The sequence below is a fragment of the Diplotaxodon limnothrissa genome, linkage group LG1 (genome assembly GCF_057381915.1).
Source record: "Diplotaxodon limnothrissa isolate DT_005_m linkage group LG1, D_limnothrissa_male_GT1.1, whole genome shotgun sequence".
In the NCBI taxonomy this organism is placed as follows: domain Eukaryota; kingdom Metazoa; phylum Chordata; class Actinopteri; order Cichliformes; family Cichlidae; genus Diplotaxodon; species Diplotaxodon limnothrissa.
Genome location: NC_140596.1, coordinates 41994668 through 42017103, shown reverse-complemented (window position 1 = coordinate 42017103; position 22436 = coordinate 41994668). Strand labels below are relative to the sequence as shown.

General features: G+C 43.8%; 1 protein-coding gene across 1 annotated transcript in view; it reads left to right on the top strand.

Annotated features, from left to right (window-relative positions):
- cemip (cell migration inducing hyaluronidase 1) overlaps positions 1-22436 on the top strand; it is a 105413-nt gene that overhangs the window by 81413 nt on the left and 1564 nt on the right. The window contains exons 20-27 of the mRNA XM_085358853.1: positions 477-657; positions 1039-1254; positions 2972-3183; positions 10917-11102; positions 11563-11767; positions 14691-14777; positions 19617-19774; positions 19989-20089. Of these exons, the coding sequence (XP_085214979.1) occupies positions 477-657; positions 1039-1254; positions 2972-3183; positions 10917-11102; positions 11563-11767; positions 14691-14777; positions 19617-19774; positions 19989-20089 (1346 nt within the window). The remainder of the gene's footprint in view (positions 1-476; positions 658-1038; positions 1255-2971; positions 3184-10916; positions 11103-11562; positions 11768-14690; positions 14778-19616; positions 19775-19988; positions 20090-22436) is intronic.

Here is a 22436-nt window from a genome sequence, read left to right as displayed (position 1 = left end):
ACCCACAGCGGGGAGTCATTTGTGGACATTTTTTTTCATCAAAATGTGTACTTGATGCATCCTTTTTAAATGCAATTTAATAACAGAACGTCCTCAAAAAATCTACACAACAAGAATTAGTATAACAAAAGAGTACGTTCTGATTAAAGTTCTCCCACAGAGCCAGTTAATAACATGTTTCACCAAAGACTTGCTGACATGCTGGTTACTCTTTATTTTTGTGTAGTACTTTCTCTTGTAGTTAGCTAACACACAACATCTTTGATGATGTTGACTACATGTGTCATACAGCCATGCATTTTGCTGCACATGAAAATAAAACTTGCCTTTATAGCTCCTTGAAGGCTTGTCTCAAAGAAACACATTGTGCTGTAGTTGCGCGTCTCTTTTCAGTTCAGTGACTTTCTGAAGCTTCTGTTCCCGTGTATGTAGAGCCAAACATCAATGACGACGTTTGTGCATCTGTGTTTGAGCAGTGATTTTCCAATCCGAGGCATGCAGATCTACGATGGGCCGATCAATGTACAGAACTGTACATTTAGGAAATACACGGCACTAAACGGAAGGCACACCAGCGCCTTTGGCTTCAGGCTCAACAACTCGTGGCAGAGCTGCCCCAACAATAATGTCACCAACATCACCTTTGACCATGTACCTGTGAGTCCACTTCTGTGTGAAATACACAAAACCAGAGACACTGGTTTAACACGTTTTTACAAACTTGAATCTTTGCTTCATTTGGAAGAAAAACCGACAACTGTAGCTTTACACAAAAGCATTTTAAAATACTCTTGTTATTTGAAAACTGTATTCCAGTTCCATTGTCCTGTATGTTACACTTTTGTAGATTATCAGATCGACTGAATAATTCTGGATATTTCTCAGCTAAATGTCAAATATATTCAAATATAGAGCCATGTTTTAAATGTTGAAAATAAAGAAACACTGAACACATTTGGAATATTGAATGTGAATGATGCGTAGCACCACAGAAAGCCACAGTAAATGGCTCTAGACTAATGCATCCCTCTCTTATAGATTACATCTCGGGTATTTTTTGGGGAGCCGGGTCCCTGGTTCAGTAAAATGCAGATGGACGGGGACAAGACGACCATCTTCCATGATATTGATGGATCGGTCAGTGAGTATCCCGGAGCTTTCCTGGTTAAAGAAGACAACTGGCTGCTTCGTCACCCTGACTGCATTGATGTGCCTGACTGGAAGGGTGCTATCTGCAGTGGGCACTATGCACAGGTGGGTCAGCAGGTGTCACACCCGATTCCTCATTCATTCATCTTCATATATCAGTCTTCACAAACACAAATGTCATTTCTGCTTGATTGTGTGCATTTTCATTTATATCAGCCCATGAAACTTGTTTGTTGGGGTATCTGAAAACTCTTGAAAAAAAAGAGTCAGAAGGGATAAGAATAAAGTGCTGTTTCAAGTCCTTCTTAACACCAGTTATTTTCTGATGTTCTGAATATGTTTTGGGAAATGTCTGCTTCTTTGTGCAATAAAGCCAACAAATACACAATGGATTTTGCATTCCCTCACAATGAGCCTCGATCACAAACAGTCTTTGTGTGCAAAGCTGTATTTGTTTATACTCCACAACACAAATAGTCAGGTGTTGACTTCTCATAATTATAATTAATTATAATTAAATGCTAGCTGAAAAAGAGTGAAGGGCATAAGTTGACCTCACTTGTCATTCAGCCTCCTCAGCGATTCCATCACCTCCCGCTTTGTATGCACAGGCAGAAAATCTGGGATCCTGGAGCATGTTGGAGGCCAAAAGGTGTTCCAAACAGGGCCCACTAGCATGCATATACTTCCTGGTTCACACCAATGCCCCAAATGTAAAGGAGTTCAATAACCTTCTGGCTAGAAAAAGGACAGTCCAATGTAAAATGTTTTCTTTAGCCTAGGTGGGAGGTCATGTTAGGCAGGCCACCTAGGTTAAAGGAAACATAGTACTTAAACTGACAAACCTCCCAAACTGCACATGGGTTGGACATAACGCCAGCAACCTCATTGTGTAAAAAAAGAAGCCAAGCCACAGAAAGCTTTACCCTTACATTAAACTGGGCCCAGAAGGGAATGTACACCAGCCACCAGCCCGGACCAACGAGGAGCAGGAGCTTCGACAGCTGGACAGTTGACTGGTGGCAGTCAAACCCAGTGGGACACAAAATCACAAGGACAGACCTTCTTACACTAAAATGCACCATGACCACACTCTAGCACCTTTCTCCCTTTTTAGTGACTAATGACAACCTGTTTTAGAAAGGTTGTCATTAGTCACTAAACCAGAGGCACTTCAGTTCTTAGCCAGGATTCAAATACATGTATTACTTCAGTGGGTGTGTGCCTGATGTCTTGGTGTGGTATCTTTCCTGGGGGGCTCATCATAGCAACAACAACTAGTGACTCATGCCACTGCACACCACCAAGGTCAACTTCATCTCCTTCATATTAAATCGAACCAACCAGCTGCACAAGCGTCAACCTCACGCTTCTGGGCATTTTAAGTAAATGTGATTCAATTAGCTGACACCTATATTGCAGTAGCACAAGCAAAGTGAACCAATGCATCCATAGTCATGACTTCCCATCTTTCAAAGTGAATTAGAGGCTAGTGTTGAATCTGGATCCATATCTGTGTGCATCATGTACAGGTATTCAGTGTATGAACAAACATAGTGACCTGTACCAATTCACAACAGTCACCTCACAGCACTTTATATTGTAAAGTAGAGACGCCACAATGAGGGTGTCGGGTTTACAATACAGAGCACCGAACATGTATAGAGTGAACAAAGTGGTTGGAAGAGAAAGGATTGTCACAGAGTGAAGTCAGAGTGGCTATACTAATTGAATAACTAAAACGTGATACTTCTACTAAATCAGGTACTTCTATGATTTTATATATTATTATATGCAATGCATTCTTTTCTTTTTTTTTCAGATCTATGTTCAAACACGAAACCCTGCCAACCTTAACATGCAGATAGTGAGGGATGAATACCCTGATCGACCCCTAACACTTGAAGGCGCCCTGGACAAGCGGAAAGATTACCAGCAGTTCCAGCCAGTGGTCACCCTGGCCAAAGGCTACACCATCCACTGGGACCAGGCGGCACCTGCTGAGGTCACCATCTGGCTCATCAACTTCAACAAGTCAGTGAATAAACTTAGAAACATTTTTTTACTCAAAGCACGTTAACAGCACCAGTGTCTGTACTGTTGGACCATTGTACCACACACACTGTGTGAGGTTGGTCATTAAACACTTTGTATATAAATAGAAAGATTTGAAATTCTATCCTGGGAGCCAATTAAGAGAAGCTAACATGGTTCTTCAGTGTTTTCAATTTCCTTTGAATACTTACCCTTGTGCTATTGGGTGTCCTGGTCTGATGGAAGTATAATGGTAGGTTATTTTTTCACAGACTTTTCATAAATTTGGTTCCTCATAATAGCAGTAGAGCTCAACATAGCGCCATCCTGACAAAGTTTAAGTGTGTCTAATCCAGTAACTTTAGTCTTAGTTTAGAAGTATAAAAGGACTGGATGTTACAGTCCCCGATGATGCATTGCTTCAAATGGAGAAAGTCTCGAGGGACGGCTGCTGTGAGAAAGCAGCCCAGAAGCTTTACCATCGGAACACATCATCAGTTGTGTGCCTCGACTTCACAGGGTATTTCAGCCTCTACGGTGCATAACGTCACATGATGTTTTGGTATCTGCTATGTATTATTATTATTTTCACTGGTTAGTTCTGAGTTCATTCTTATTACGTCTCTGAGTTTACTTATGATCAGTTCAGTTATTTGTTTTTTATGTTCCCCTTGTGTCTTTGTCCTCTGTGCCCCTCTGTGCGTTTGATCCTCATGTCTGAGTTTTCCAACATTTAGTTCCCATGTTCCCCTCCTCGTGACTATTCCAGGCCCCCCCTGTCTGTCATGTTTGCATTTGGGTCCTCACGTAAAAAGAATCCAAACAATCTGCCTCCGCATATCGTGGCACAAGTCAAGCACAGTTGTTTTAACTAAACGTTAAATAAAGATAAATTGATCAAATCTTTGGCTGAAGCTGGAGGAAATAGTTGAGAGAACTATGTAAGACTGCAGTTCTGCGTCTGTTTCCATGCCTAAGAATTTTTATGTAGCTTATCCGTCCAGCTACACTTTCTGAAGCAGCATGGACGTCCTCTCTAATAAGACCAGGATTTCATGGTTTTCTGGACACCACTGTGAGAGACAGCAAGGACTGCATGTGCCATCAGTTCTTCTGCACATTGTACAGCTCAGCCGTTCCACACAGAGTTCAGGTTTATATGGTTGAATAGTTTGTAATAATGCAGCTCTCCTCTAGATAAACCCTGAGCTCCACCTGACTCCTAATCCTCAGAACCCTCTGCACCGGTGCTTAGTGATTTCTATCATAAGAGATATTTCTTATATTAAAAGTATATTGATTTATTTATTTTCCCTCGCTGTTTTTAGTGTCACGGTCCGGGGCAGCGGCCGTGTGGAGAGTGGAAGGAGGACTCAAAGCGCAGCACTCATTCAGGTGTGAGGGTGATTTATTGATAATAACAAACATAAAGAGGAGATGGCAAAACAGAACTACGGATGAACTAAACTGGGTGAAACTACACAAAGGAGTGGCAAACCTGAACACGAAGGGAGAACAGCAGGGAGAGCACGCAGAGGATTTCACAGGGTAGATGCAGAGTACGCAGGGTAACACAGAGGATGAACACAGGTAGGAACACAGACGACGCGACGAGGAGCAGAGGAAATCACACGCTATAAATACACAAAGAGACACTGGGAAATCACACACAGATGGGGGAAACAGCTGGACCTGATTAACCTGACGAGACAGGGGAACACTAACACCAGGGACCAACAGAGGGAGCACAAACCCAGAACCCAGTGTCTAAAATCCCAAACACGAACCATCCCAAAACAGCCATGAATAATAATGAAAGTAATAACAATAAGTACATAAACATAAAGTCACCGAGTCATGGTCGCAGGACCATGACAGTACCCCCCCCTCAAGGGCTGGCCCCCGACAGCCACAGAAACACACCACCAGATCCGGGCGGGCGGCAGGGGGCCCAGGACGGAGGGACCGGACCACGACCACGGACGGAGGCCCCAGAGTCCCAAAACAAAGATGAACACAAAACCCACAGGGGAGCAGAGTCCAAAGCACAGTTCAGGAGGCCGTCCACGAAGAAGGCAGCGGCGGCGCGTAAAGAGTTCAGGAGGCCGGCCGTGCGGAAGGCAACGGCGGCGCGTAAAGAGTTCAGGAGGCCGGCCGTGCGGAAGGCAACGGCGGCGCGTAAAGAGTTCAGGAGGCCGGCCGTGCGGAAGGCAACGGCGGCGCGTAAAGAGTTCAGGAGGCCGGCCGTGCGGAAGGCAGCGGCGGCCACACAGGCGATGGCGGTCCGGGGGCCGGCCGTGCGGAAGGCAACGGCGGCCACTCAGGCGATGGCGGTCCGGGGGCCGGCCGTGCGGAAGGCAACGGCGGCCAGTCAGGCGACGGCGCTCGGCCAGTAGCCTAGCCAGCGGTCCAGAAAACGGCCGTTTAGCTCCAGACCCAAACGAGGCTGGGCCAGGCGAGGCTGAGGGCACGGAAGCCGGGACCGCAGCAGGCGGAGATGATGATGCAGACACAAAGGCTGGACCAGACGATGATGCAGACACAAAGGCTGGACCAGACGATGCTGATGATGCTGATGATGGACCAGACGAAGATGAAGATGAAGCCGGACCAGACGAAGATGAAGATGAAACCGGGCCAGGCGAAGATGAAACCGGGCCAGGCGTGGATGAAAACGGGCCAGGCGTGGATGAAAACGGGCCAGGCGTGGATGAAAACGGGCCAGGCGAGGATGAAACCGGGCCAGGCGAGGATGAAACCGGGCCAGGCGATGAAGAAGCTGCAGCTGAAGCTGGGCCAGGCGAAGCTGACGCTGTAGCTGAAGCTGGGCCAGGTGAGGATGAAGCTGGACCAGAATCAGGCGAGGATGAAGCCGGGCCAGGCGTGGATGAAGCCGGGCCAGGCGTGGATGAAGCCGGGCCAGGCGTGGATGAAGCTGTAGCTGAAGCTGGGCTAGGCGAAGCAGACGCTGAAGCTGAAGCTGGGCCAGGTGAGGATGAAGCTGGACCAGAACCAGGCGAGGCTGAAGCTTCAGGCTGAGGCGTGGCAGTAGCAGGTGGTAGCGCTGCAGGTGATGATACTGCGGGAGGCGGCGCTGCAGCCACAGGTGGAGAAGCAGCCACAGGTGGCCGGACGGGATCCTCGGGCCCCCCAGCAGGCGAAGCAGGAAGCTGGACGGGCTCCTCGGGCCCCCCAGCAGGCGAAACAGGAGGCTGGACGGGCTCCTCGGGCCCCCCAGCAGGCGAAACAGGAGGCTGGACGGGCTCCTCGGGCCCCCCAGCAGGCGAAGCGGGAGACTGGACGGGCTCCTCGGGCCCCCCAGCGAAAACAGCTGCAGAACCAGTGGGCACCGGGGCCCCCGGCACACATGAAACAAAGCCAGTAGGCACGTGGGCCTCTGGCACACATGAAACAAAACAAGCAGGCACGTGGGCCTCTGGCACATGTGAAACAAAACAAGCAGGCACGTGGGCCTCTGGCACATGTGAAACAAAACCAGTAGGCACGTGGGCCTCTGGCACACATACGGAGGGCTGCAGCTGCGCAGAGCACTGACCCTGCTCAGGCAGTGACAGCCCGGTGCAGTTCACAGCTGGCATCTTGGCCACCAGGGGTCCAGAGTAAGCTGAGGGCAGCAACCCCGCCTCTGGGGAAGCCCCGGAGTGAGTAACAGTCACTAATGTTGCCAGCTGTTGAGGAACAGGTCCGTAATGTAACAGTTTGTCTCCCTGCTCAGAAACGGCGGTGGAAAAACAGTGTGAAAATTGTGGCTTAAGGGAGGCTAATGGTTGAGCTACAGACTGGGAAGCTTGTGGCTGGACACAGAACTGAGCCGGAGAATGGTGATAGAGTCCTGGCTCAGAAGGAGCGGCAGAGAAACAGTCTCTCAGTTTCACAGAGGATCTGTACACGCCCACTTGCGAAGGGTCCGTTACCACGAAGGTGGGTAAGCGATCCGAACAGTCTCCCATCCCGCTCTGGATAGCCCCAGAAAACAGAGTCTCGGAATCTGGGGAAGCCAGAACATGTCGCTCGCTCACCGCCTCGGACTGCTCGGAAGTAAAAGCAGACGGGGGGTGAAGACCGAGGTCCAGAAGGAGGAACTCCCGCTCCCACGAACAAAGCGAGCCCAGAAGCCATGGGAGACCGGTCACCAGACGCTGTAGCCGCCTCTCTACAGCGCGCTGGGACGTGCCACCCGGGCTTTCCAGCCACAGGTCGATCAGCTCCTGTGTGGCATCGATGAGATTTTCCCGTAGTTCCCTGGATGGATTAAGCGCTGCTGGGTCCATGTTGTGGTCGCGTCGTACTGTCACGGTCCGGGGCAGCGGCCGTGTGGAGAGTGGAAGGAGGACTCAAAGCGCAGCACTCATTCAGGTGTGAGGGTGATTTATTGATAATAACAAACATAAAGAGGAGATGGCAAAACAGAACTACGGATGAACTAAACTGGGTGAAACTACACAAAGGAGTGGCAAACCTGAACACGAAGGGAGAACAGCAGGGAGAGCACGCAGAGGATTTCACAGGGTAGATGCAGAGTACGCAGGGTAACACAGAGGATGAACACAGGTAGGAACACAGACGACGCGACGAGGAGCAGAGGAAATCACACGCTATAAATACACAAAGAGACACTGGGAAATCACACACAGATGGGGGAAACAGCTGGACCTGATTAACCTGACGAGACAGGGGAACACTAACACCAGGGACCAACAGAGGGAGCACAAACCCAGAACCCAGTGTCTAAAATCCCAAACACGAACCATCCCAAAACAGCCATGAATAATAATGAAAGTAATAACAATAAGTACATAAACATAAAGTCACTGAGTCATGGTCGCAGGACCATGACATTTAGAGTGTGAAACTTGAGCTCACACTGGATTTTTGAGCCACTGAATCTCAGCAGAATGCTGGTTTTTACTGAAGTGAACCAGCTGCCTCGTTGTATATAAATCACAGTGCATTGTTAGATCATCCTGCAATTGTGACATGAAAATAAATTTCCTCACTTAGTAAATCTGTCCCATAGCATATAAATTAGATCCATCTTGTTTTCTTGTATTTTACTGTTGTTGATCAAAAGTAGTTCCTCCTCCCTGACTGCCGTAAAATTCCCTCAGTCCGTCACTTATCCCAGCTGACCTCAAGTAAGAATGAATCTTAAAAACAAGGACATTGCTGGTGAAAGCTGAATATACGGAACATTAACATTAATGTAGATCATAATCTTGAGCTCACATGGTGTTCTTCAGCTCTTATTACAACAAGTTCAGCTGTGAGTTTAACAAACTGTTGTTAAATCTATCAGGACGTTTTGGATGAACGTGCAGTTACAGTGAACATTTCCATCATCTGCTTTGTTTATTATGTCGATTGTTTTCATAATTGGTTGGATGGTCCATCACGATGACTTATTAGACGGGATGTTTTTTCCTCCCAGTGGACCCAGGATGGTCCAGTGTATCCTATGATAAGGAAGCAATAAAGGAAGCACTGAAGCCCCCTTTCCTTTCCTGTTTCCAGTTTAAAGGGGGTTTATTGTCATTTCCTGTTCCAGTTCTTCAAATCTTCAAACAAATTTGGAGAATTGGAAGAGCTTTGATTATGGCCACCACACAGATAATTCCAGGTCTGTCAGTTAGGAAACTTCCTAAGCAAAATGGACTGTTGGAATGTAGGTAGGTGTCAGGCTACTGTGGTGAGTCGACCCTTGACCTTAGCACAGAAAGATGAAACAGTTAAAGTAATTGGGAACATGATGGGAGTTTATTGAACACATGGATTCTGCTTTGAAACTAGAGTCTATATTTAGAGGATTTCTGTTATTAATTTGAATGAAATGGAGCCCATCAGCCCCTTCACCTCTCAACATTCTTTCCAACGATTCGCTGCAAAAATAGGAAAAGTTTCTTTTTGAGCTTTGGCCTCTCTTCAGCTGGCTTTCATGGTGCGGCCCTGAGCTATTTAAACTGCATGAAGTCTGTTTGTTATTTCAAGCTTGTCAGTTAATCCCTGATGGCCTGAATCAAAACATGACAGAACTAATACGAATCATTTTCACTGATTGTGCAAAGAACAATGGCTCCATCTACAGCTCATTGTGGTGTTTAGCAAGTGAGGCAAACTTCTGTAAAAAGAAGCGAACCACATCTTGTTCCTGTTTTGACTCAAAACCTCTGTTTTGAGAGTAAACTGACGAGTTTAATTATGTTTTTGTCTGACTTTCATATAATGACACAGTTTTTGTTTGTTTGTTTTAAAAAATATTGACAAAAAATCTTGTAGAAGATTCATTTTGAAGAAGCTTTTGAGTTAAAGAGATCTGATTTGAGTCAGTTTATATGGCAGGTTTTATTTCACGTAATATTTGACCTTATTTAGTGTTTTTTCATGTATTTAGTCTTTAAGTAGAGCTGGCACCTTTCAGCAGACCACTAAGGGGAACTGATGATTGATAAACAGCATGCGTGGCTTTGTGAAGTCAGATCCTGAATAGTTAAGCTGAGCAGCTGACAGAAGAGTCATTAAGGTAATCAGAACGTTTTGCAATGTAAATGCAAATAACATGCATTCTGTATGCTGCACACAAATGACTGAGAATCAGCCCCATGCCACAGTGTATAAATTAAACACTTTGATTTTTGAATACTAATGCATATCTGTGATAGACTGGTGAGTCTTTAAATGGTGCGCCCTGCATCTTACCCTCTAACAATCCCAAAAGGTTGAGTCTGCTCATCTGGACGTTTTCAGTGGGAGAAACGTTTCGTCACTCATCCAGGTGACTTCTTCAGTCTCAGCCGACTGCAGGTTTCCCCACCGTGACAGTTTGTAACGGTACATTTGGTCTTTGATCAGTGATCAGTGGGCTTTGATTAGTTGTTGTTAATTAATGATCACGACGATTTGCACATTAATGATCAAGGAACTGACCTCACAGCCCAGTGGTGCTAGTTTCAGTCATTATGCAACTGGCAACTTTTAATGCTCACTCCCTACATTTGAACAGCAATACATCTACGTTCCACTCCTTACATTTTCAAAGCAGGCTTGTTACTTTGCACTTAGTTCATCTGAAGCCACTTGTTCACATCACTGCTTTTCTTTTCAGTGTTAAACCAATTTTAAATTAAGAGGAAGGTCAGAGAAATGTCAGGTGCTCAGTGACATCTGATAAACAGTCAATATAAGGACTGCATTTAAATCATTTTAGAGTTTTTAAATCAGATATTGCATCAGTATAAGATGTGAATGGTTTTTCATATAATGAAATATGTTTGACAGCAAGTTGAACTCTGCATTATTTGAAGGTTGCATGAATATACTTGGCAGTTCATGCAGTCTAAACAGCATTCTGTTTATGGTAATGCATTTTGTTGGACAGGTTGGTAAGCTGTGGTGGTTGCAGTTTTAGGTTACATCAAGGTACCAGTCAATTAGAATTTAAGCTGATATTAAAGGTAATACTCATTAGTCGCTCGCTGAATTCCACCTTTCAACCTGCCTCGTAGTGTCTGCAGGCTAGAAATCAGCCACAGTAGCTCGTTTAACATCAGCTTATATCATGTTGACTTTAAGTCTGTACATGTGTTGTTGTGTAAATCATAAGGTTCAGTTTCATTTACACAAAAATACCTGATAGTGATGTCCCCATGTTTTTGCTTTTGAAATTAAATCAGATCATATTGGATTTGGATTGGATTGGTGTTTCCCTTGTGTTTCAGGAATGACTGGATCAATGTGGGCCTCTGCTATCCGCAAGGTACCACCTTCACAATCCTGTCAGACATCCACAATCGGCTGACCAAACAAACCCGCAAGACTGGCGTCTTCGTGAGGACGACTCACAAGGAGAAGATCAACCACTTGCACTTGGCCAGAGGATATTTCTACTGGGAAGAAGACACTGGGTCCGACACATGCACAGACCACTACATTACACTCATTACCAGAAGTAGGACAACTAGGAAAAATATACAGGGATTAGACACACAGAAAAGATCACTCTTACAGTAAAATAAGAGCTACATCAGCCCAAAGTGAAATGTGGCATTCCTACAATAAAAGATGCAAAGGTGTGACCTTTGTGACTAAGCACACATAAAGCTGGGCATACCCTGGATATATACTGATATACTGTTAAGAGGATGGATGGATGGATGGATGGCACTGTAAGATTTCACAAAAAAGTGTACCTGTAGGTATTACTGATCACCTGACTGCTCAGGGTTAGATGACATGAGTGTACTGTGAAACCTCTGTGCATTGCAATGTCAGATGTCAGGAATACCTTTAACAGTGTGATTTGTTTTTGGTTGCTAAGTGTCAGGGAAAGCATATGATGCCTGTCATTCATTGTGTGTCTCGCAGCCTCCTCTTCCTGAAGGTGAAAGCCCACAATCACAGAGAGACGTTTGCCTTCTGCTCTGTGAAGGGTTGTGAGAGGGTGAAGATCACAGCAATCGTACCAAAAGGCAGTCCACCCAGCAACTGCTTGGCTAAGGCGTACCCCAAACATGCTGAGCTGCCCATTGTCGATGTTCCAATGCCCAGAAAAATTCCCACTGCCAGGCTGGTGAGCAATGAAATTAAAATGATTACAACTCCCCACTATTTTCCTGTGGAATTGGCATTATTCATGTCATTAGAAGTATAGAAAGAATATATGTCCTGGCTAGATGGAAGATTAAAAGAAATGCTTATTTTCTTCTCTTGGTGTTAAAATCCACTCTGAAACACCGTAAAGAGAGAGGGAGAGTGGAGAGATTCAGTAGAGGTGCAATATACAGTAACCAGGTATAGTACTGTGACAATCATACCACTTGATCCCTGGTATAATTCTCAAACACGCACCTTAAAGCACATAACTCGTAAGCTGGAGAGAAAATGACATATCACAAATTTAGAAGATCATCATTTAGCCTGGAGAAATAGTTTCCTGCTTTATAAGAAAGCTAGAACATCTTACTATTCATCACTGATTGAAGAAAAGGTTTCTCTCTTCCTCCAAACCATCAGCGTGTCTGTCAGACCCCATTCCTACAAGACTGCTCAAAGAAGTCCTGCCATTAATTAATGCTTCAATCTTAAATATGATCAACCTAAGAGTAGTTGTCAAACAGCTAACAGATCATCTGCAGAGGCTTATTTGAAGAGTTTCAGTCAGGTTTCAGAGCTCATCACAGCACAGAAACAGCTTTAGTGAAGGTTACAAATGATCTTCTTATGGCCTCTGACAGTGGACTCATCTCTGTGCTTGTCCTGCTAGACCTCAGTGCAGCGTTCGATACTGTCGACCATAATATCCTATTAGAGCGATTAGAACATGCTGTAGGTATTACAGGTACTGCACTGCAGTGGTTTGTATCATATCTATCTAATAGACTCCAGTTTGTGCATGTAAATGGAGAGTCCTCTTCACACACTGAGGTTAATTATGGAGTTCCACAGGGTTCAGTGCTAGGACGACATAAAAAGTAATATAAAACTGAGGTTATTGTATTTGGTCCTAAAAATCTCATTAATATGGTATCAGTAATCAGGCCCCATCTTATCTTAATGACCTTGTAGTACCATATCACCCTATTAGAGCACTTCGCTCTCGCTCTGCAGGCCTACTTGTTGTTCCTAGAGTATTTAAAAGTAGAATGGGAGGCAGAGCCTTCAGTTTTCAGGCCCCTCTTCTGTGGAACCAGCTTCCAGTTTGGATTCAGGAGACAGACACTATCTCTACTTTCAAGATTAGGCTTCAAACTTTCCTTTTTGCTAAAGCATATAGTTAGGGCTGGACCAGGTGACCCTGAATCCTCCCTTAGTTATGCTGCAATAGACGTAGGCTGCCGGGGGATTCCCATGATGCATTGAGTTTTTCCTTCTTCAGTCACCTTTCTCACTCACTATGTGTGAATAGACCTCTCTGCACTGAATCATACGTACAGCATGTCTTTATCCTGTCTTCCTTCTCTCACCCCAACCGGTCGCAGCAGATGGCCCCGCCCCTCCCTGAGCCTGGTTGGCGCTGTATAAATAAAATTTAATTTAATTTTATTGACCACCTGCCTAATATTGTCTTGGTCCCCCTTTTGCTTCCAATGTAACAGATCCTGTAAGTCCTGTGAGTTGCGAGGTTGAGCCTTGATGGATCAGACTCTAGCATATCCCACAGATGCCTGATTTGACTGAGATTTGGGGAATATGGAGGTCAAACCCTCAAATGCATTGTTGTGCTCCTCAAACCATTGCTCTGTGGCTGGGTGAATGATCCTGCCTAAAGACACCACAGCCATCAGGGAGCACCATTTCCATGAAAGGGTGTACATGGTCTGCAACAAGACTTAGACAGGTGGAACGTGTCAAAGTAACATCCAGATTGATGAATTACCCGAAGTTTTGCAGCAGAACATTGTCTAAAGCGTCACACTGCTAGCTCGTCTTTTTCCCATGGTGCATCCAGTCAGGTGTTCCCCAGGAAATGACGCGCAGTATCAAATTTATACAATATCAAATATTGCCTACATAAATTCCAACCCTGGCCATCCACGTGATGTAAAAGAAAATGTGACTCATCATATTAGCCTACCTTCTTCCATTGCTCCAATTCTGACGCTCATGTGTCCATTGCTGGTGTTTTCAGTGGTGCACAGAGGTCAGCATGAGCATCCTGACTGGTCTGCAGCCACATGTGCAACACACTGTGATACGCTGTGTATTCTGACATCTTTCTGTCAGAACCAGAATCAACTTTTTTCAGCAATTTGACTGATAGTATCTCATCTGTTGAGTCAGACCACAAGGGCCAGTCTTCACTGCCCACGAGCATCAGTGAGCCTTGGCCATCAATGATCTTTGGACTACTTGAACACTGCATACACAGCTTGAGTTGTCTCAAGCCGCTTCATAATGTAAGGTAAAGACGTACAGTATAACAGAGAGATTTAGTTGTCCACTCTGAAAAAAGACTCTTTTAACAGGAAATGGCAGAATCAGGCTCAGCAAGCGACAGCCATCTACTGCTGCTGGGTTTGAGGCAAGAAAATACAAACAAACAACAAGCGGGACAAAAAACGAACTACAGAACAAATACATGAGTGAAAAGAGAGGCATGCAGACAAATACACACCAACTTCATCTAGATTTGGACATATTACACAGTTTGTACATTATTGGTGGAAATCCAGAGGATTTGCTGCTGTCTGACACATATTTCTTCACTTATATTAGTTTCATAGTGAGCGTATTGATATTGTTTGTTTTTCAGAAGCAGACCATCTACTCATGTTTTTGCTGCTTGCTGTGTGATTGATATTTTAAATTCTGTGGTTGTATTTCAAAGATATATATTCCAAGCACCATCTGATACACACTGTTTTCCTCTTATTTTCCCTGCCGCTGGTTTCCCCTGAACAGTCATTCACGATGTCATATTTTCCCCATGTTAAATGTGTTTTTGCTGCTGTGAATATACTATCATCACTGTTTCTTTGTGGACTTGCTCCTAGCACTCCTCAGAGCACTTCCTGGAGATCAAACTGGAGTCCTACAACACCCGCCACTTCCACATCAAGAAGGACGTTGCCTTTACTGAGGTAACCTCTCTCTCAGACACACCTGAAGAATGGCTCTAATGATCTAGTTACCGAGAGTTTGATTGAACCTGTATCTACTTTTGTTAAACCTCATCACTCAGAATGTTTTTATTGAAAGATACAAATAAGGACAACAAACATCTTCTGAGCTTTTGTGTGGAAAGTTCCAGCAGTGTTGCTGACTTGAAGTGCCGCATGTAGTGAGTCAGACTGCAGGTCAAGGAGTTCAAGCCGAACATCACTGGATTATTTATCTACACTGCAAGTAAAGGGAGATTAAACCATGTGCTTTTCACTTCGAATGTTTGAAGGCAAATCACCTTGAAACTCATCTTGCAGGGAGTGGATGAGCAGGAGCTGAGACGATCAGCTGATGAGACAGAGTGAGAAAGTTGCTCTCTTTCTCATGAAAGCCTTCAGGCTGTATGTTTCATGTGCAAATAGGCCCTTGCATTGCAGTTTGGTTTTAAGTTCATTTGTTAGTACAGCAAGCACGATCAGCCTCCCGTTCTGCACCTGAGAGCTTCGTCTGGAGTGTCTTTCTTTTCACAAAACTCTTGAACTCCTGCGCTCAGGTCCCAGACTCTTTTCAGTACTCTGCCTCAGCCACCTGACAGCTGTGTGCTAGACTGTCACCGTGTTCAGCCTCATGCTCCTCCAAAGTGCAACAAACTGAGATTCAGAGCACATGGCCTGATGAAGTAACTAATTAAATTCATATCTAATTGAAGTAGAATTACACACAGACAGAGTGAAGAAGATGTGGGTCCACATCAGGTGATTAGGCGTTAATAATGTGATTGGATGTCCCTGTGTGTGGTTAGATGTCAGAAGATGTGACATCCAGTGTGAGAGTGGGCAGAAAGGGCGAGCAGGTACAAAAGGATATGAGCTTTTTCCCTTTTGTCTTCTGTGAGATGAGCAGTTCTAAAGGTTGGATCTAAAGTGTTCACGGCTATACAAAAGAGTGAACGCTTTCCTGCAAGCCCAGCTGCACACGAGCTTAGACAAAGTCAAGTATTTATTTATTGTCATTGTCAAAGAACAATGAAATTGCGTTTGGGGCTTCCGTGCAACCCGTAAAAAAAAAAAAACCCCTTAAAACCCAAGTGTAAATATTTAACCCAGTGTGACTTCAGTGCAATGAGACAATCCTTAGCAACAACATGAGAACAAGACAGGTAATGTTCATAGGACATTCAGACAAAGACCTGAGAAACATGACAAAATGCAACAATGCAACCCGTTCAATATTATTGTACTGTGAGATATGATGGTTGTCTATTTAAGAAAGGGGGGGGGGGAAGAGAATAAAGATATAAAAGATATAATGCACCAATGCAAACCAGTTCAGTGCTATCAAGAAGTTGGATATGGTTATTGTCCGTGAGAAATCAATCAAATCAAACCCATTTTGATTTCCACCTGGCTTCTTCAGGTACATATTACCTAGGGGTGCAACGATACACAAAATTCACGGTTCGGTTCGGTTCGATACTTTGGTGTCACGGTTCGATATTTTTTCGATACAAAAAAATGTTCATGCCTTTTTAATTTGTCATTTATTAAAATTATAAATATATATTTTAACTCAAAAGTACAGTTTTTAAATTTAACCCTAACCCTTGTGCGTGTTTTTTATTTTGACAGCGAATGCGCACCTGCGGACCACTTATGTGCAGCCCTGGTTATTTAGCTCGTCATATTGCAGCCACAGAAATTATTTTGTCCATGAAACCATAAAGCTGCACTTTCTTTTTGCCTTATAGTCTGATTTGTCATAACTTCTCCGTTTTGTGGTAAGCTTTTCTTTGGCTGTCACTTCTTCACCCTGACCTGTCTTATTTGGCTCAGCAGAACTGAAATGCTTTTACACACGCACTCACATAAGCTCAGCGATTCTCTGCACGATCAACCTCTCACATGTTTAAGCTGCGGGAGATTTCACTTGTCATGTTTGCATAGTAAGCTAACGATTAATAAGACGATGTCAGAGGAATTGGTGCACAAATTATCATCACTCACAGATCAGTGCTGTCGCTCTCTATACACAGTTCTCACATATTGACAGTGGCTCACCGATGCCAATGACATAATTACCCAGCTACATTTCTGAAAGAATGCAAAAGCATTGACATATATTTTTCCTACAATAGCCCGACGGGCAGGGAAGAGATAGATTTTGGTAGCCCGACTGAAAAAATCGCTAGCCCCAGGACGTCGGGCTAGCGATATTGCAAGCCCTGTATCTGATTGAGGAATCACTCATCTTTGGAAAAGAGAGTTTATTACAGAGAAATGGCTCTTTCCAAAATAAAAGCTATACTATCCGCTTCTTCTGGGCTATATTCTCAGCAGCATAAGGAGAATCATGTGCTAACAGCTGTCTAAATGACTCGGCTAAAGTTAGTAGCATGCTTGCTTTTTTTTGTCTGCTTCCACTTGTCTTTGCACTAGGATGATGTCGGAGTAAATGTGCAGTCATATTCGTTGTGTTCCCACTAGTGCTTTCAGGTTAATCTCGTTGAAATGACCTTAACGCCACAACACGGCAAATCTCCGTTAACGAGCTACCGCCGATCGCCCCGTGCATGGGGCTAGACGGCCAACACGTTAACGAGCTAACTGCGCTAACACACTAGTTCACACCAATGTAATTGAGCATTGCATGGCACATCCAACATACTGTTTTACTTTAGTCCATGACTCGCTTACCTTCAGGGTCATACGTCACATGAAAACCAAAATAATTCCAAACGCCAGATCTGAATGAGGTTCAATTTGCCTGTTGCAAGGAGAGCTTAACCTCTGTCTTGCTAGCTTGCCCTGCGCTCTTCCTTCTGACTATGCTGTCTGTGTGGAGCGCTCAGTGGATCTGCGCTCGACAGTGCAGCCTAGGCGGAGTAGTCGAACACAGATTCACTGAGCGCTCAACACAGACAGCATCGTCAGAAGGAAAGTTGATAAAATAAATTACAAATGTTGTATTGTTCGATACATATGCGTACCGAACCGAAAGCACTGTATCGAACGGTTCAATATCGATACGAATATCGTTGCACCCCTAATATTACCACTTCATTTAAAGCTGCAGATGGTAATCCTTTGCTAAACTATGTAAGGTTGGCTTTCAAAGGTGGGCAAACCTTCCTCTATCTCTTCTTGGTAGGAAATGAATAATCTACCCATATTTCTCTGTGGTTTTCAGTGCATCCCTCTGTTTTTACCTAAATCCTTTTTCAAATCTGTGAATCGAATGATTTCATCATTTATTTGGGCAAACAAAACCCCCAGGATTAGTATGACCTCACTACAACAGGGTAGGCTCAGTGGTGGTCTCGCTCTTCAAAAGTTTACTTACTGGCTGAATGATCTTCAGGCTACTTGGTGTTGCCCTGAGGCTTAATCGTGTCTCTCTACCTCACCTTCTTACACCTTCAGCACTATTATTTTCATCCCTCCCTGTTTCCCTGTTACAGTTTACAGACAACCCTGTTCTAATTGCCTCTCTAAAAATATGGTATTAATTCTGGCATCACTTCAGTTCAGCCTCTGCTCTGGCCCCAATCTGTAACAACCACCTCCTCCCCCCTCCCTGGTGGACTCGTCCTTCTGTAAATGGGCAAAAAACGGTATTAAATGTTTTTTTAAAGATAACACTTTCCTCAGCTTTAGTGACCTGACTTCTTTGTACGATTTGCCCTCGTGTCAGTTGTTCCGCTATTTTCAAAGACATGTGCATCTTCTATCTGGCCCGAGTTTCCAAGTCATGCCCCCAATCATTGGTAGGAAGACTTATTTGAGCTAAAGCCTCACCATAAGGCTCTTATATCACAAATATATACTTTCATTACGGCATCGGGCAATTATTCAACCCAAAAAATTGCTTCCAGTTGGGAACAGGATTTGGGTCTTAAGTTTGTGGAAGATTACTGGGACAAAGTCACTGACATAATTCATACCTCATCCTCGTGTGCAAGACTCTCCCTTATTCAGTTTACGACGGTATACAGATTACACTTCTCAAGATGTAGACTAGATCTAAAATATATCCCGGTATTCCTGACCTGTGCAACAGATGCAACACCTCCCCCTGTGGTTTAACTCGTTTTTACCTGCCCAACACTTCAGTTGTACTGCACTTTTTATTTTAAAGTGCTCTCTCATGTTTCTGAAGATTCCACCCTAAACCTTCATCGTTAGCAGCTGGATGTCATCGCTTTCCCTTTATTGCTGGCACGGCGTGGAATTTTGCTGGCTTGGAAAACTCCTCACCCTCCTGCCCGATCACGTTGGCTGGAACATGTTATGTTCTGATATGTCAAATTACATGTAAAAAGTCTATAAATAAAGAGGGAAACAAATGTTCACAGCTCCTTTCCAGCAGGGACGCCAGAGGAATCATTTATTTACGTTTCTGTAAAAAAGCAGCATAGATTGTGCAACTCCGCTCTGTAAGAGTTTTATTTCCTTTTACTTATTCTGATAGGCTGTACAACTCTGGTGCTCTGTGATGTCACATCCTTAAAGTGATCATTTGAATACAGTCACCTCAATGTGTTTTATATTGTAAGGTAAACCATACAGTAGAAACCCCAATAATCAGCCCCCTCATGGGGGAGCAGATCCAGGCTCAGGGAGGGACAGTCATGTTCTGCGATAGTTTGGGGGTTAGGGGGAAAAAGAGCAGAGAGACAAAGAGAGACACATATTAAAGACTAATAATGTAATGTACGGAGCGGTATATGCTTATGGAGTCAAAAGAGAAAGGTGAAAAAGAAATTATTGGCTTAACACATCTCGGAGCTGCAGTGTGATTGGCTGCCTCTGTTGTGACAGGTAAATGGCAAGACGCTGCACCAACCTGAAGATGGAGTGCACCTGACAGTAATTGATGGGCATGATGGGAAGGTGGTGGACACGAAAGGCTTCAGGAATTCCATCCTCCAGGGAATTCCTGCAGAGATAGACAACTACATCAGTGGACTGAGAGACAAGTAAGAAACTCTCTCCACCTACACTGACAAACACCCTGAGGTACATTGCTGTTTCATGTTCTGATAGACTGTGTCCTTTGGGGACATAAAAGGACCTCCAAAAATTGATTTACATTGACATTGTGTGTTAAACTCATCTAAATGCTTTTCAGATCAAAAAATGTATTTTGCTGCATTAAAATATCAATCAATGTGTCTCTCCCTCTTTCACTAGTTCAATTGTCCTCATGACATCCAAGGGTCGCCTGGTTACCAGAGGATCCTGGACCAAAGTCCTGGGGAAACTTGGCGCAGAGAAAAGCGTCCGTTTGAAAGGTAGCTGTTATGTGCTTATTCTATTATCTTGTCTTTTTACTCTGTAAAGGCTGATGGAGTATTGCCATCACCCTGCTGAGTGGGCGGGTGGTGTGGACACCCAATAACTTGAGAACGAGCCAACGTAGGAGTTTCAAATTGATACTGAAAGTGCCTCGACTATCTCAGTGACCTTGACATCAAGGTCAGAGTAAGTGTTCCAAAAGTCTCGTGAATGTGATAACTTGAGATGTAGGATTTTGAATGTGATACTGTAGGTAGGTCTGCTCAGAGGCTGAGGGGTAGCACTGGTTTCTCCTGCCAACTTTTAAAATTGGTAAAAATTTTATTTATATATACTAGAGATGGCACGATACCACTTTTTTATGTCCGATACCGATACCGATATCATAAATTTGGATATCTGCCGATACCGATATGAATCCGATATAGTGTTTTTTAATCAACAAAACTGTTTTTTAAAATATCTTGCTGCATTTTGCAAGTCTGCAAGTTCATACTCAAGTTTAAAACAACAACTACACTAAAGCTATTCTGTTATACCTGTGTACAAAAAAAATATTTAATAGTTCAGCAATACTGATCAATCTAATAAACTTAGACCTACACCATCCTCCCTATTCTGGTATTTTAAAGAGTACTTAGCGTAAATATTAAGCAACCTAACTAATAGGGTTCCAACTCCCAGCAACAACAAAAATAAAAAAATAGGGAACCACCCCTCACGCTCCACCTCATGATGCTTAATCGACGTAATCAACCTTAATTTGATGCAGTGTGAAAAAAAATGCACAGAAATCAATTATTTTTCAAGAAATATTAAATAGATTCAACATCTTTCTTCAACAAAATTGCAGACTGCACAGATGGTACCTTCCCAAAGGAAAAAGTACTATAGCTTACTAGGGTATATATATTAGACTTAATAGTCACTATATACAGTAATTGACTTCTATTCATTTTACATCAAATTAAAACTTTGTGTGTCAGATAATTATTTATTAAAAGCTAGACATTTTAAATGAGAATAAGAAAGAAAAGTATGTCTTTGTGCCCCCTTTTCCCTGTTAATGCCCTATCGGCCCCCCTGGCTAAACTTTGCTAGATCCGCCCCTGCACAGTTACCAGCCGTCAGCTACGTAGAAAAAGATCCTCGAGTAGAAAGTAATATTAAATACATTCTAACAACAGCTGATCAAGCTTAAACGTGCTGCTGTTGTTCAGCCGCTGGTTTCCTCTTTCTGGTGCAAAGTGGGCCAAAAACAAACCAGAGAGACGGACTCGCGACAGAAAAGCCGATCAGCTGATCATTAAGCAGTTTCATGATTGAAGTAGCAGCCGGAGAGCGAGAGGCAGTCGCTCGTTAAGCTTAACGCAGGAATGCTTTACAAACATTCAGAGATGGACTTACACACTTGCTTTACTTCTCTCGGGGATAACTTTGTCGGAGATGAAATGCCAGGTTGCTAGCGAAGCTCCACATGCTATCCAGACCACCGACAGGTCCCGCATGCCACAGCCGCTCTATCACGTGATGCATACTGCTCCGACATGCTAACGTTCTGAGGTGAGTTACGGCGTGTTGCAAATTTTGTGAGGTGCTTTCGTGATATTTAATGGATCGGATTACATTTTTTATTTTTCTCCGATATCCGATCCAGTCATTTAGGTCAGTATCGGACCGATACCGATACGTAATATCGGATCGGTCCATCTCTAATATATACCAGGGGTAGGCAACTCCAGACCTCGAGGGCCGGTGTCCTGCAGGTTTTAGATGTGTCCTTGATCCAACACAGCTGATTCAAATGGCTAAATGACCTCAACATGTCTTGAAGTTGGTAATGAACTAATCATTTGATTCAGGTGTGAGATCTAAAACCTGCAGGACACCAGCCCTCGAGACCTGGAGTTGCCTACCCCTGGTATAGACTGTTCTTTCTTGGAGCATGGCTGCCTAATCGATCTTATCTATCGTTAATGCCACAAATAAAAATAACAGGATGGAAAACTTCTATTACATGGCATGAGTAGTTAATTGTTTCCTTACCCATCAGGCACAGTAACTTTTAATCAACTAGTCTCTCTAATATTGACTAATGTTCATGGCTGCATAGAGAAAGCTCTGCTATTCAAAAACAAAAAGATCACATCGGGCCAAAAAGGCTTCTTTGTTTACAGATGGGCAGTGTTGGTCAAGTTACTTGAAAAAAGTAATCAGTACTTCCCCCAAAAGTAATCCCGTTACTTTACTGATTACTTATTTTCAAAAGTAATTAATTACTTAGTTACTTAGTTACTTTTTAAAAACACGATTTACAACCTGAATAGGAGATAAAGCATGTAG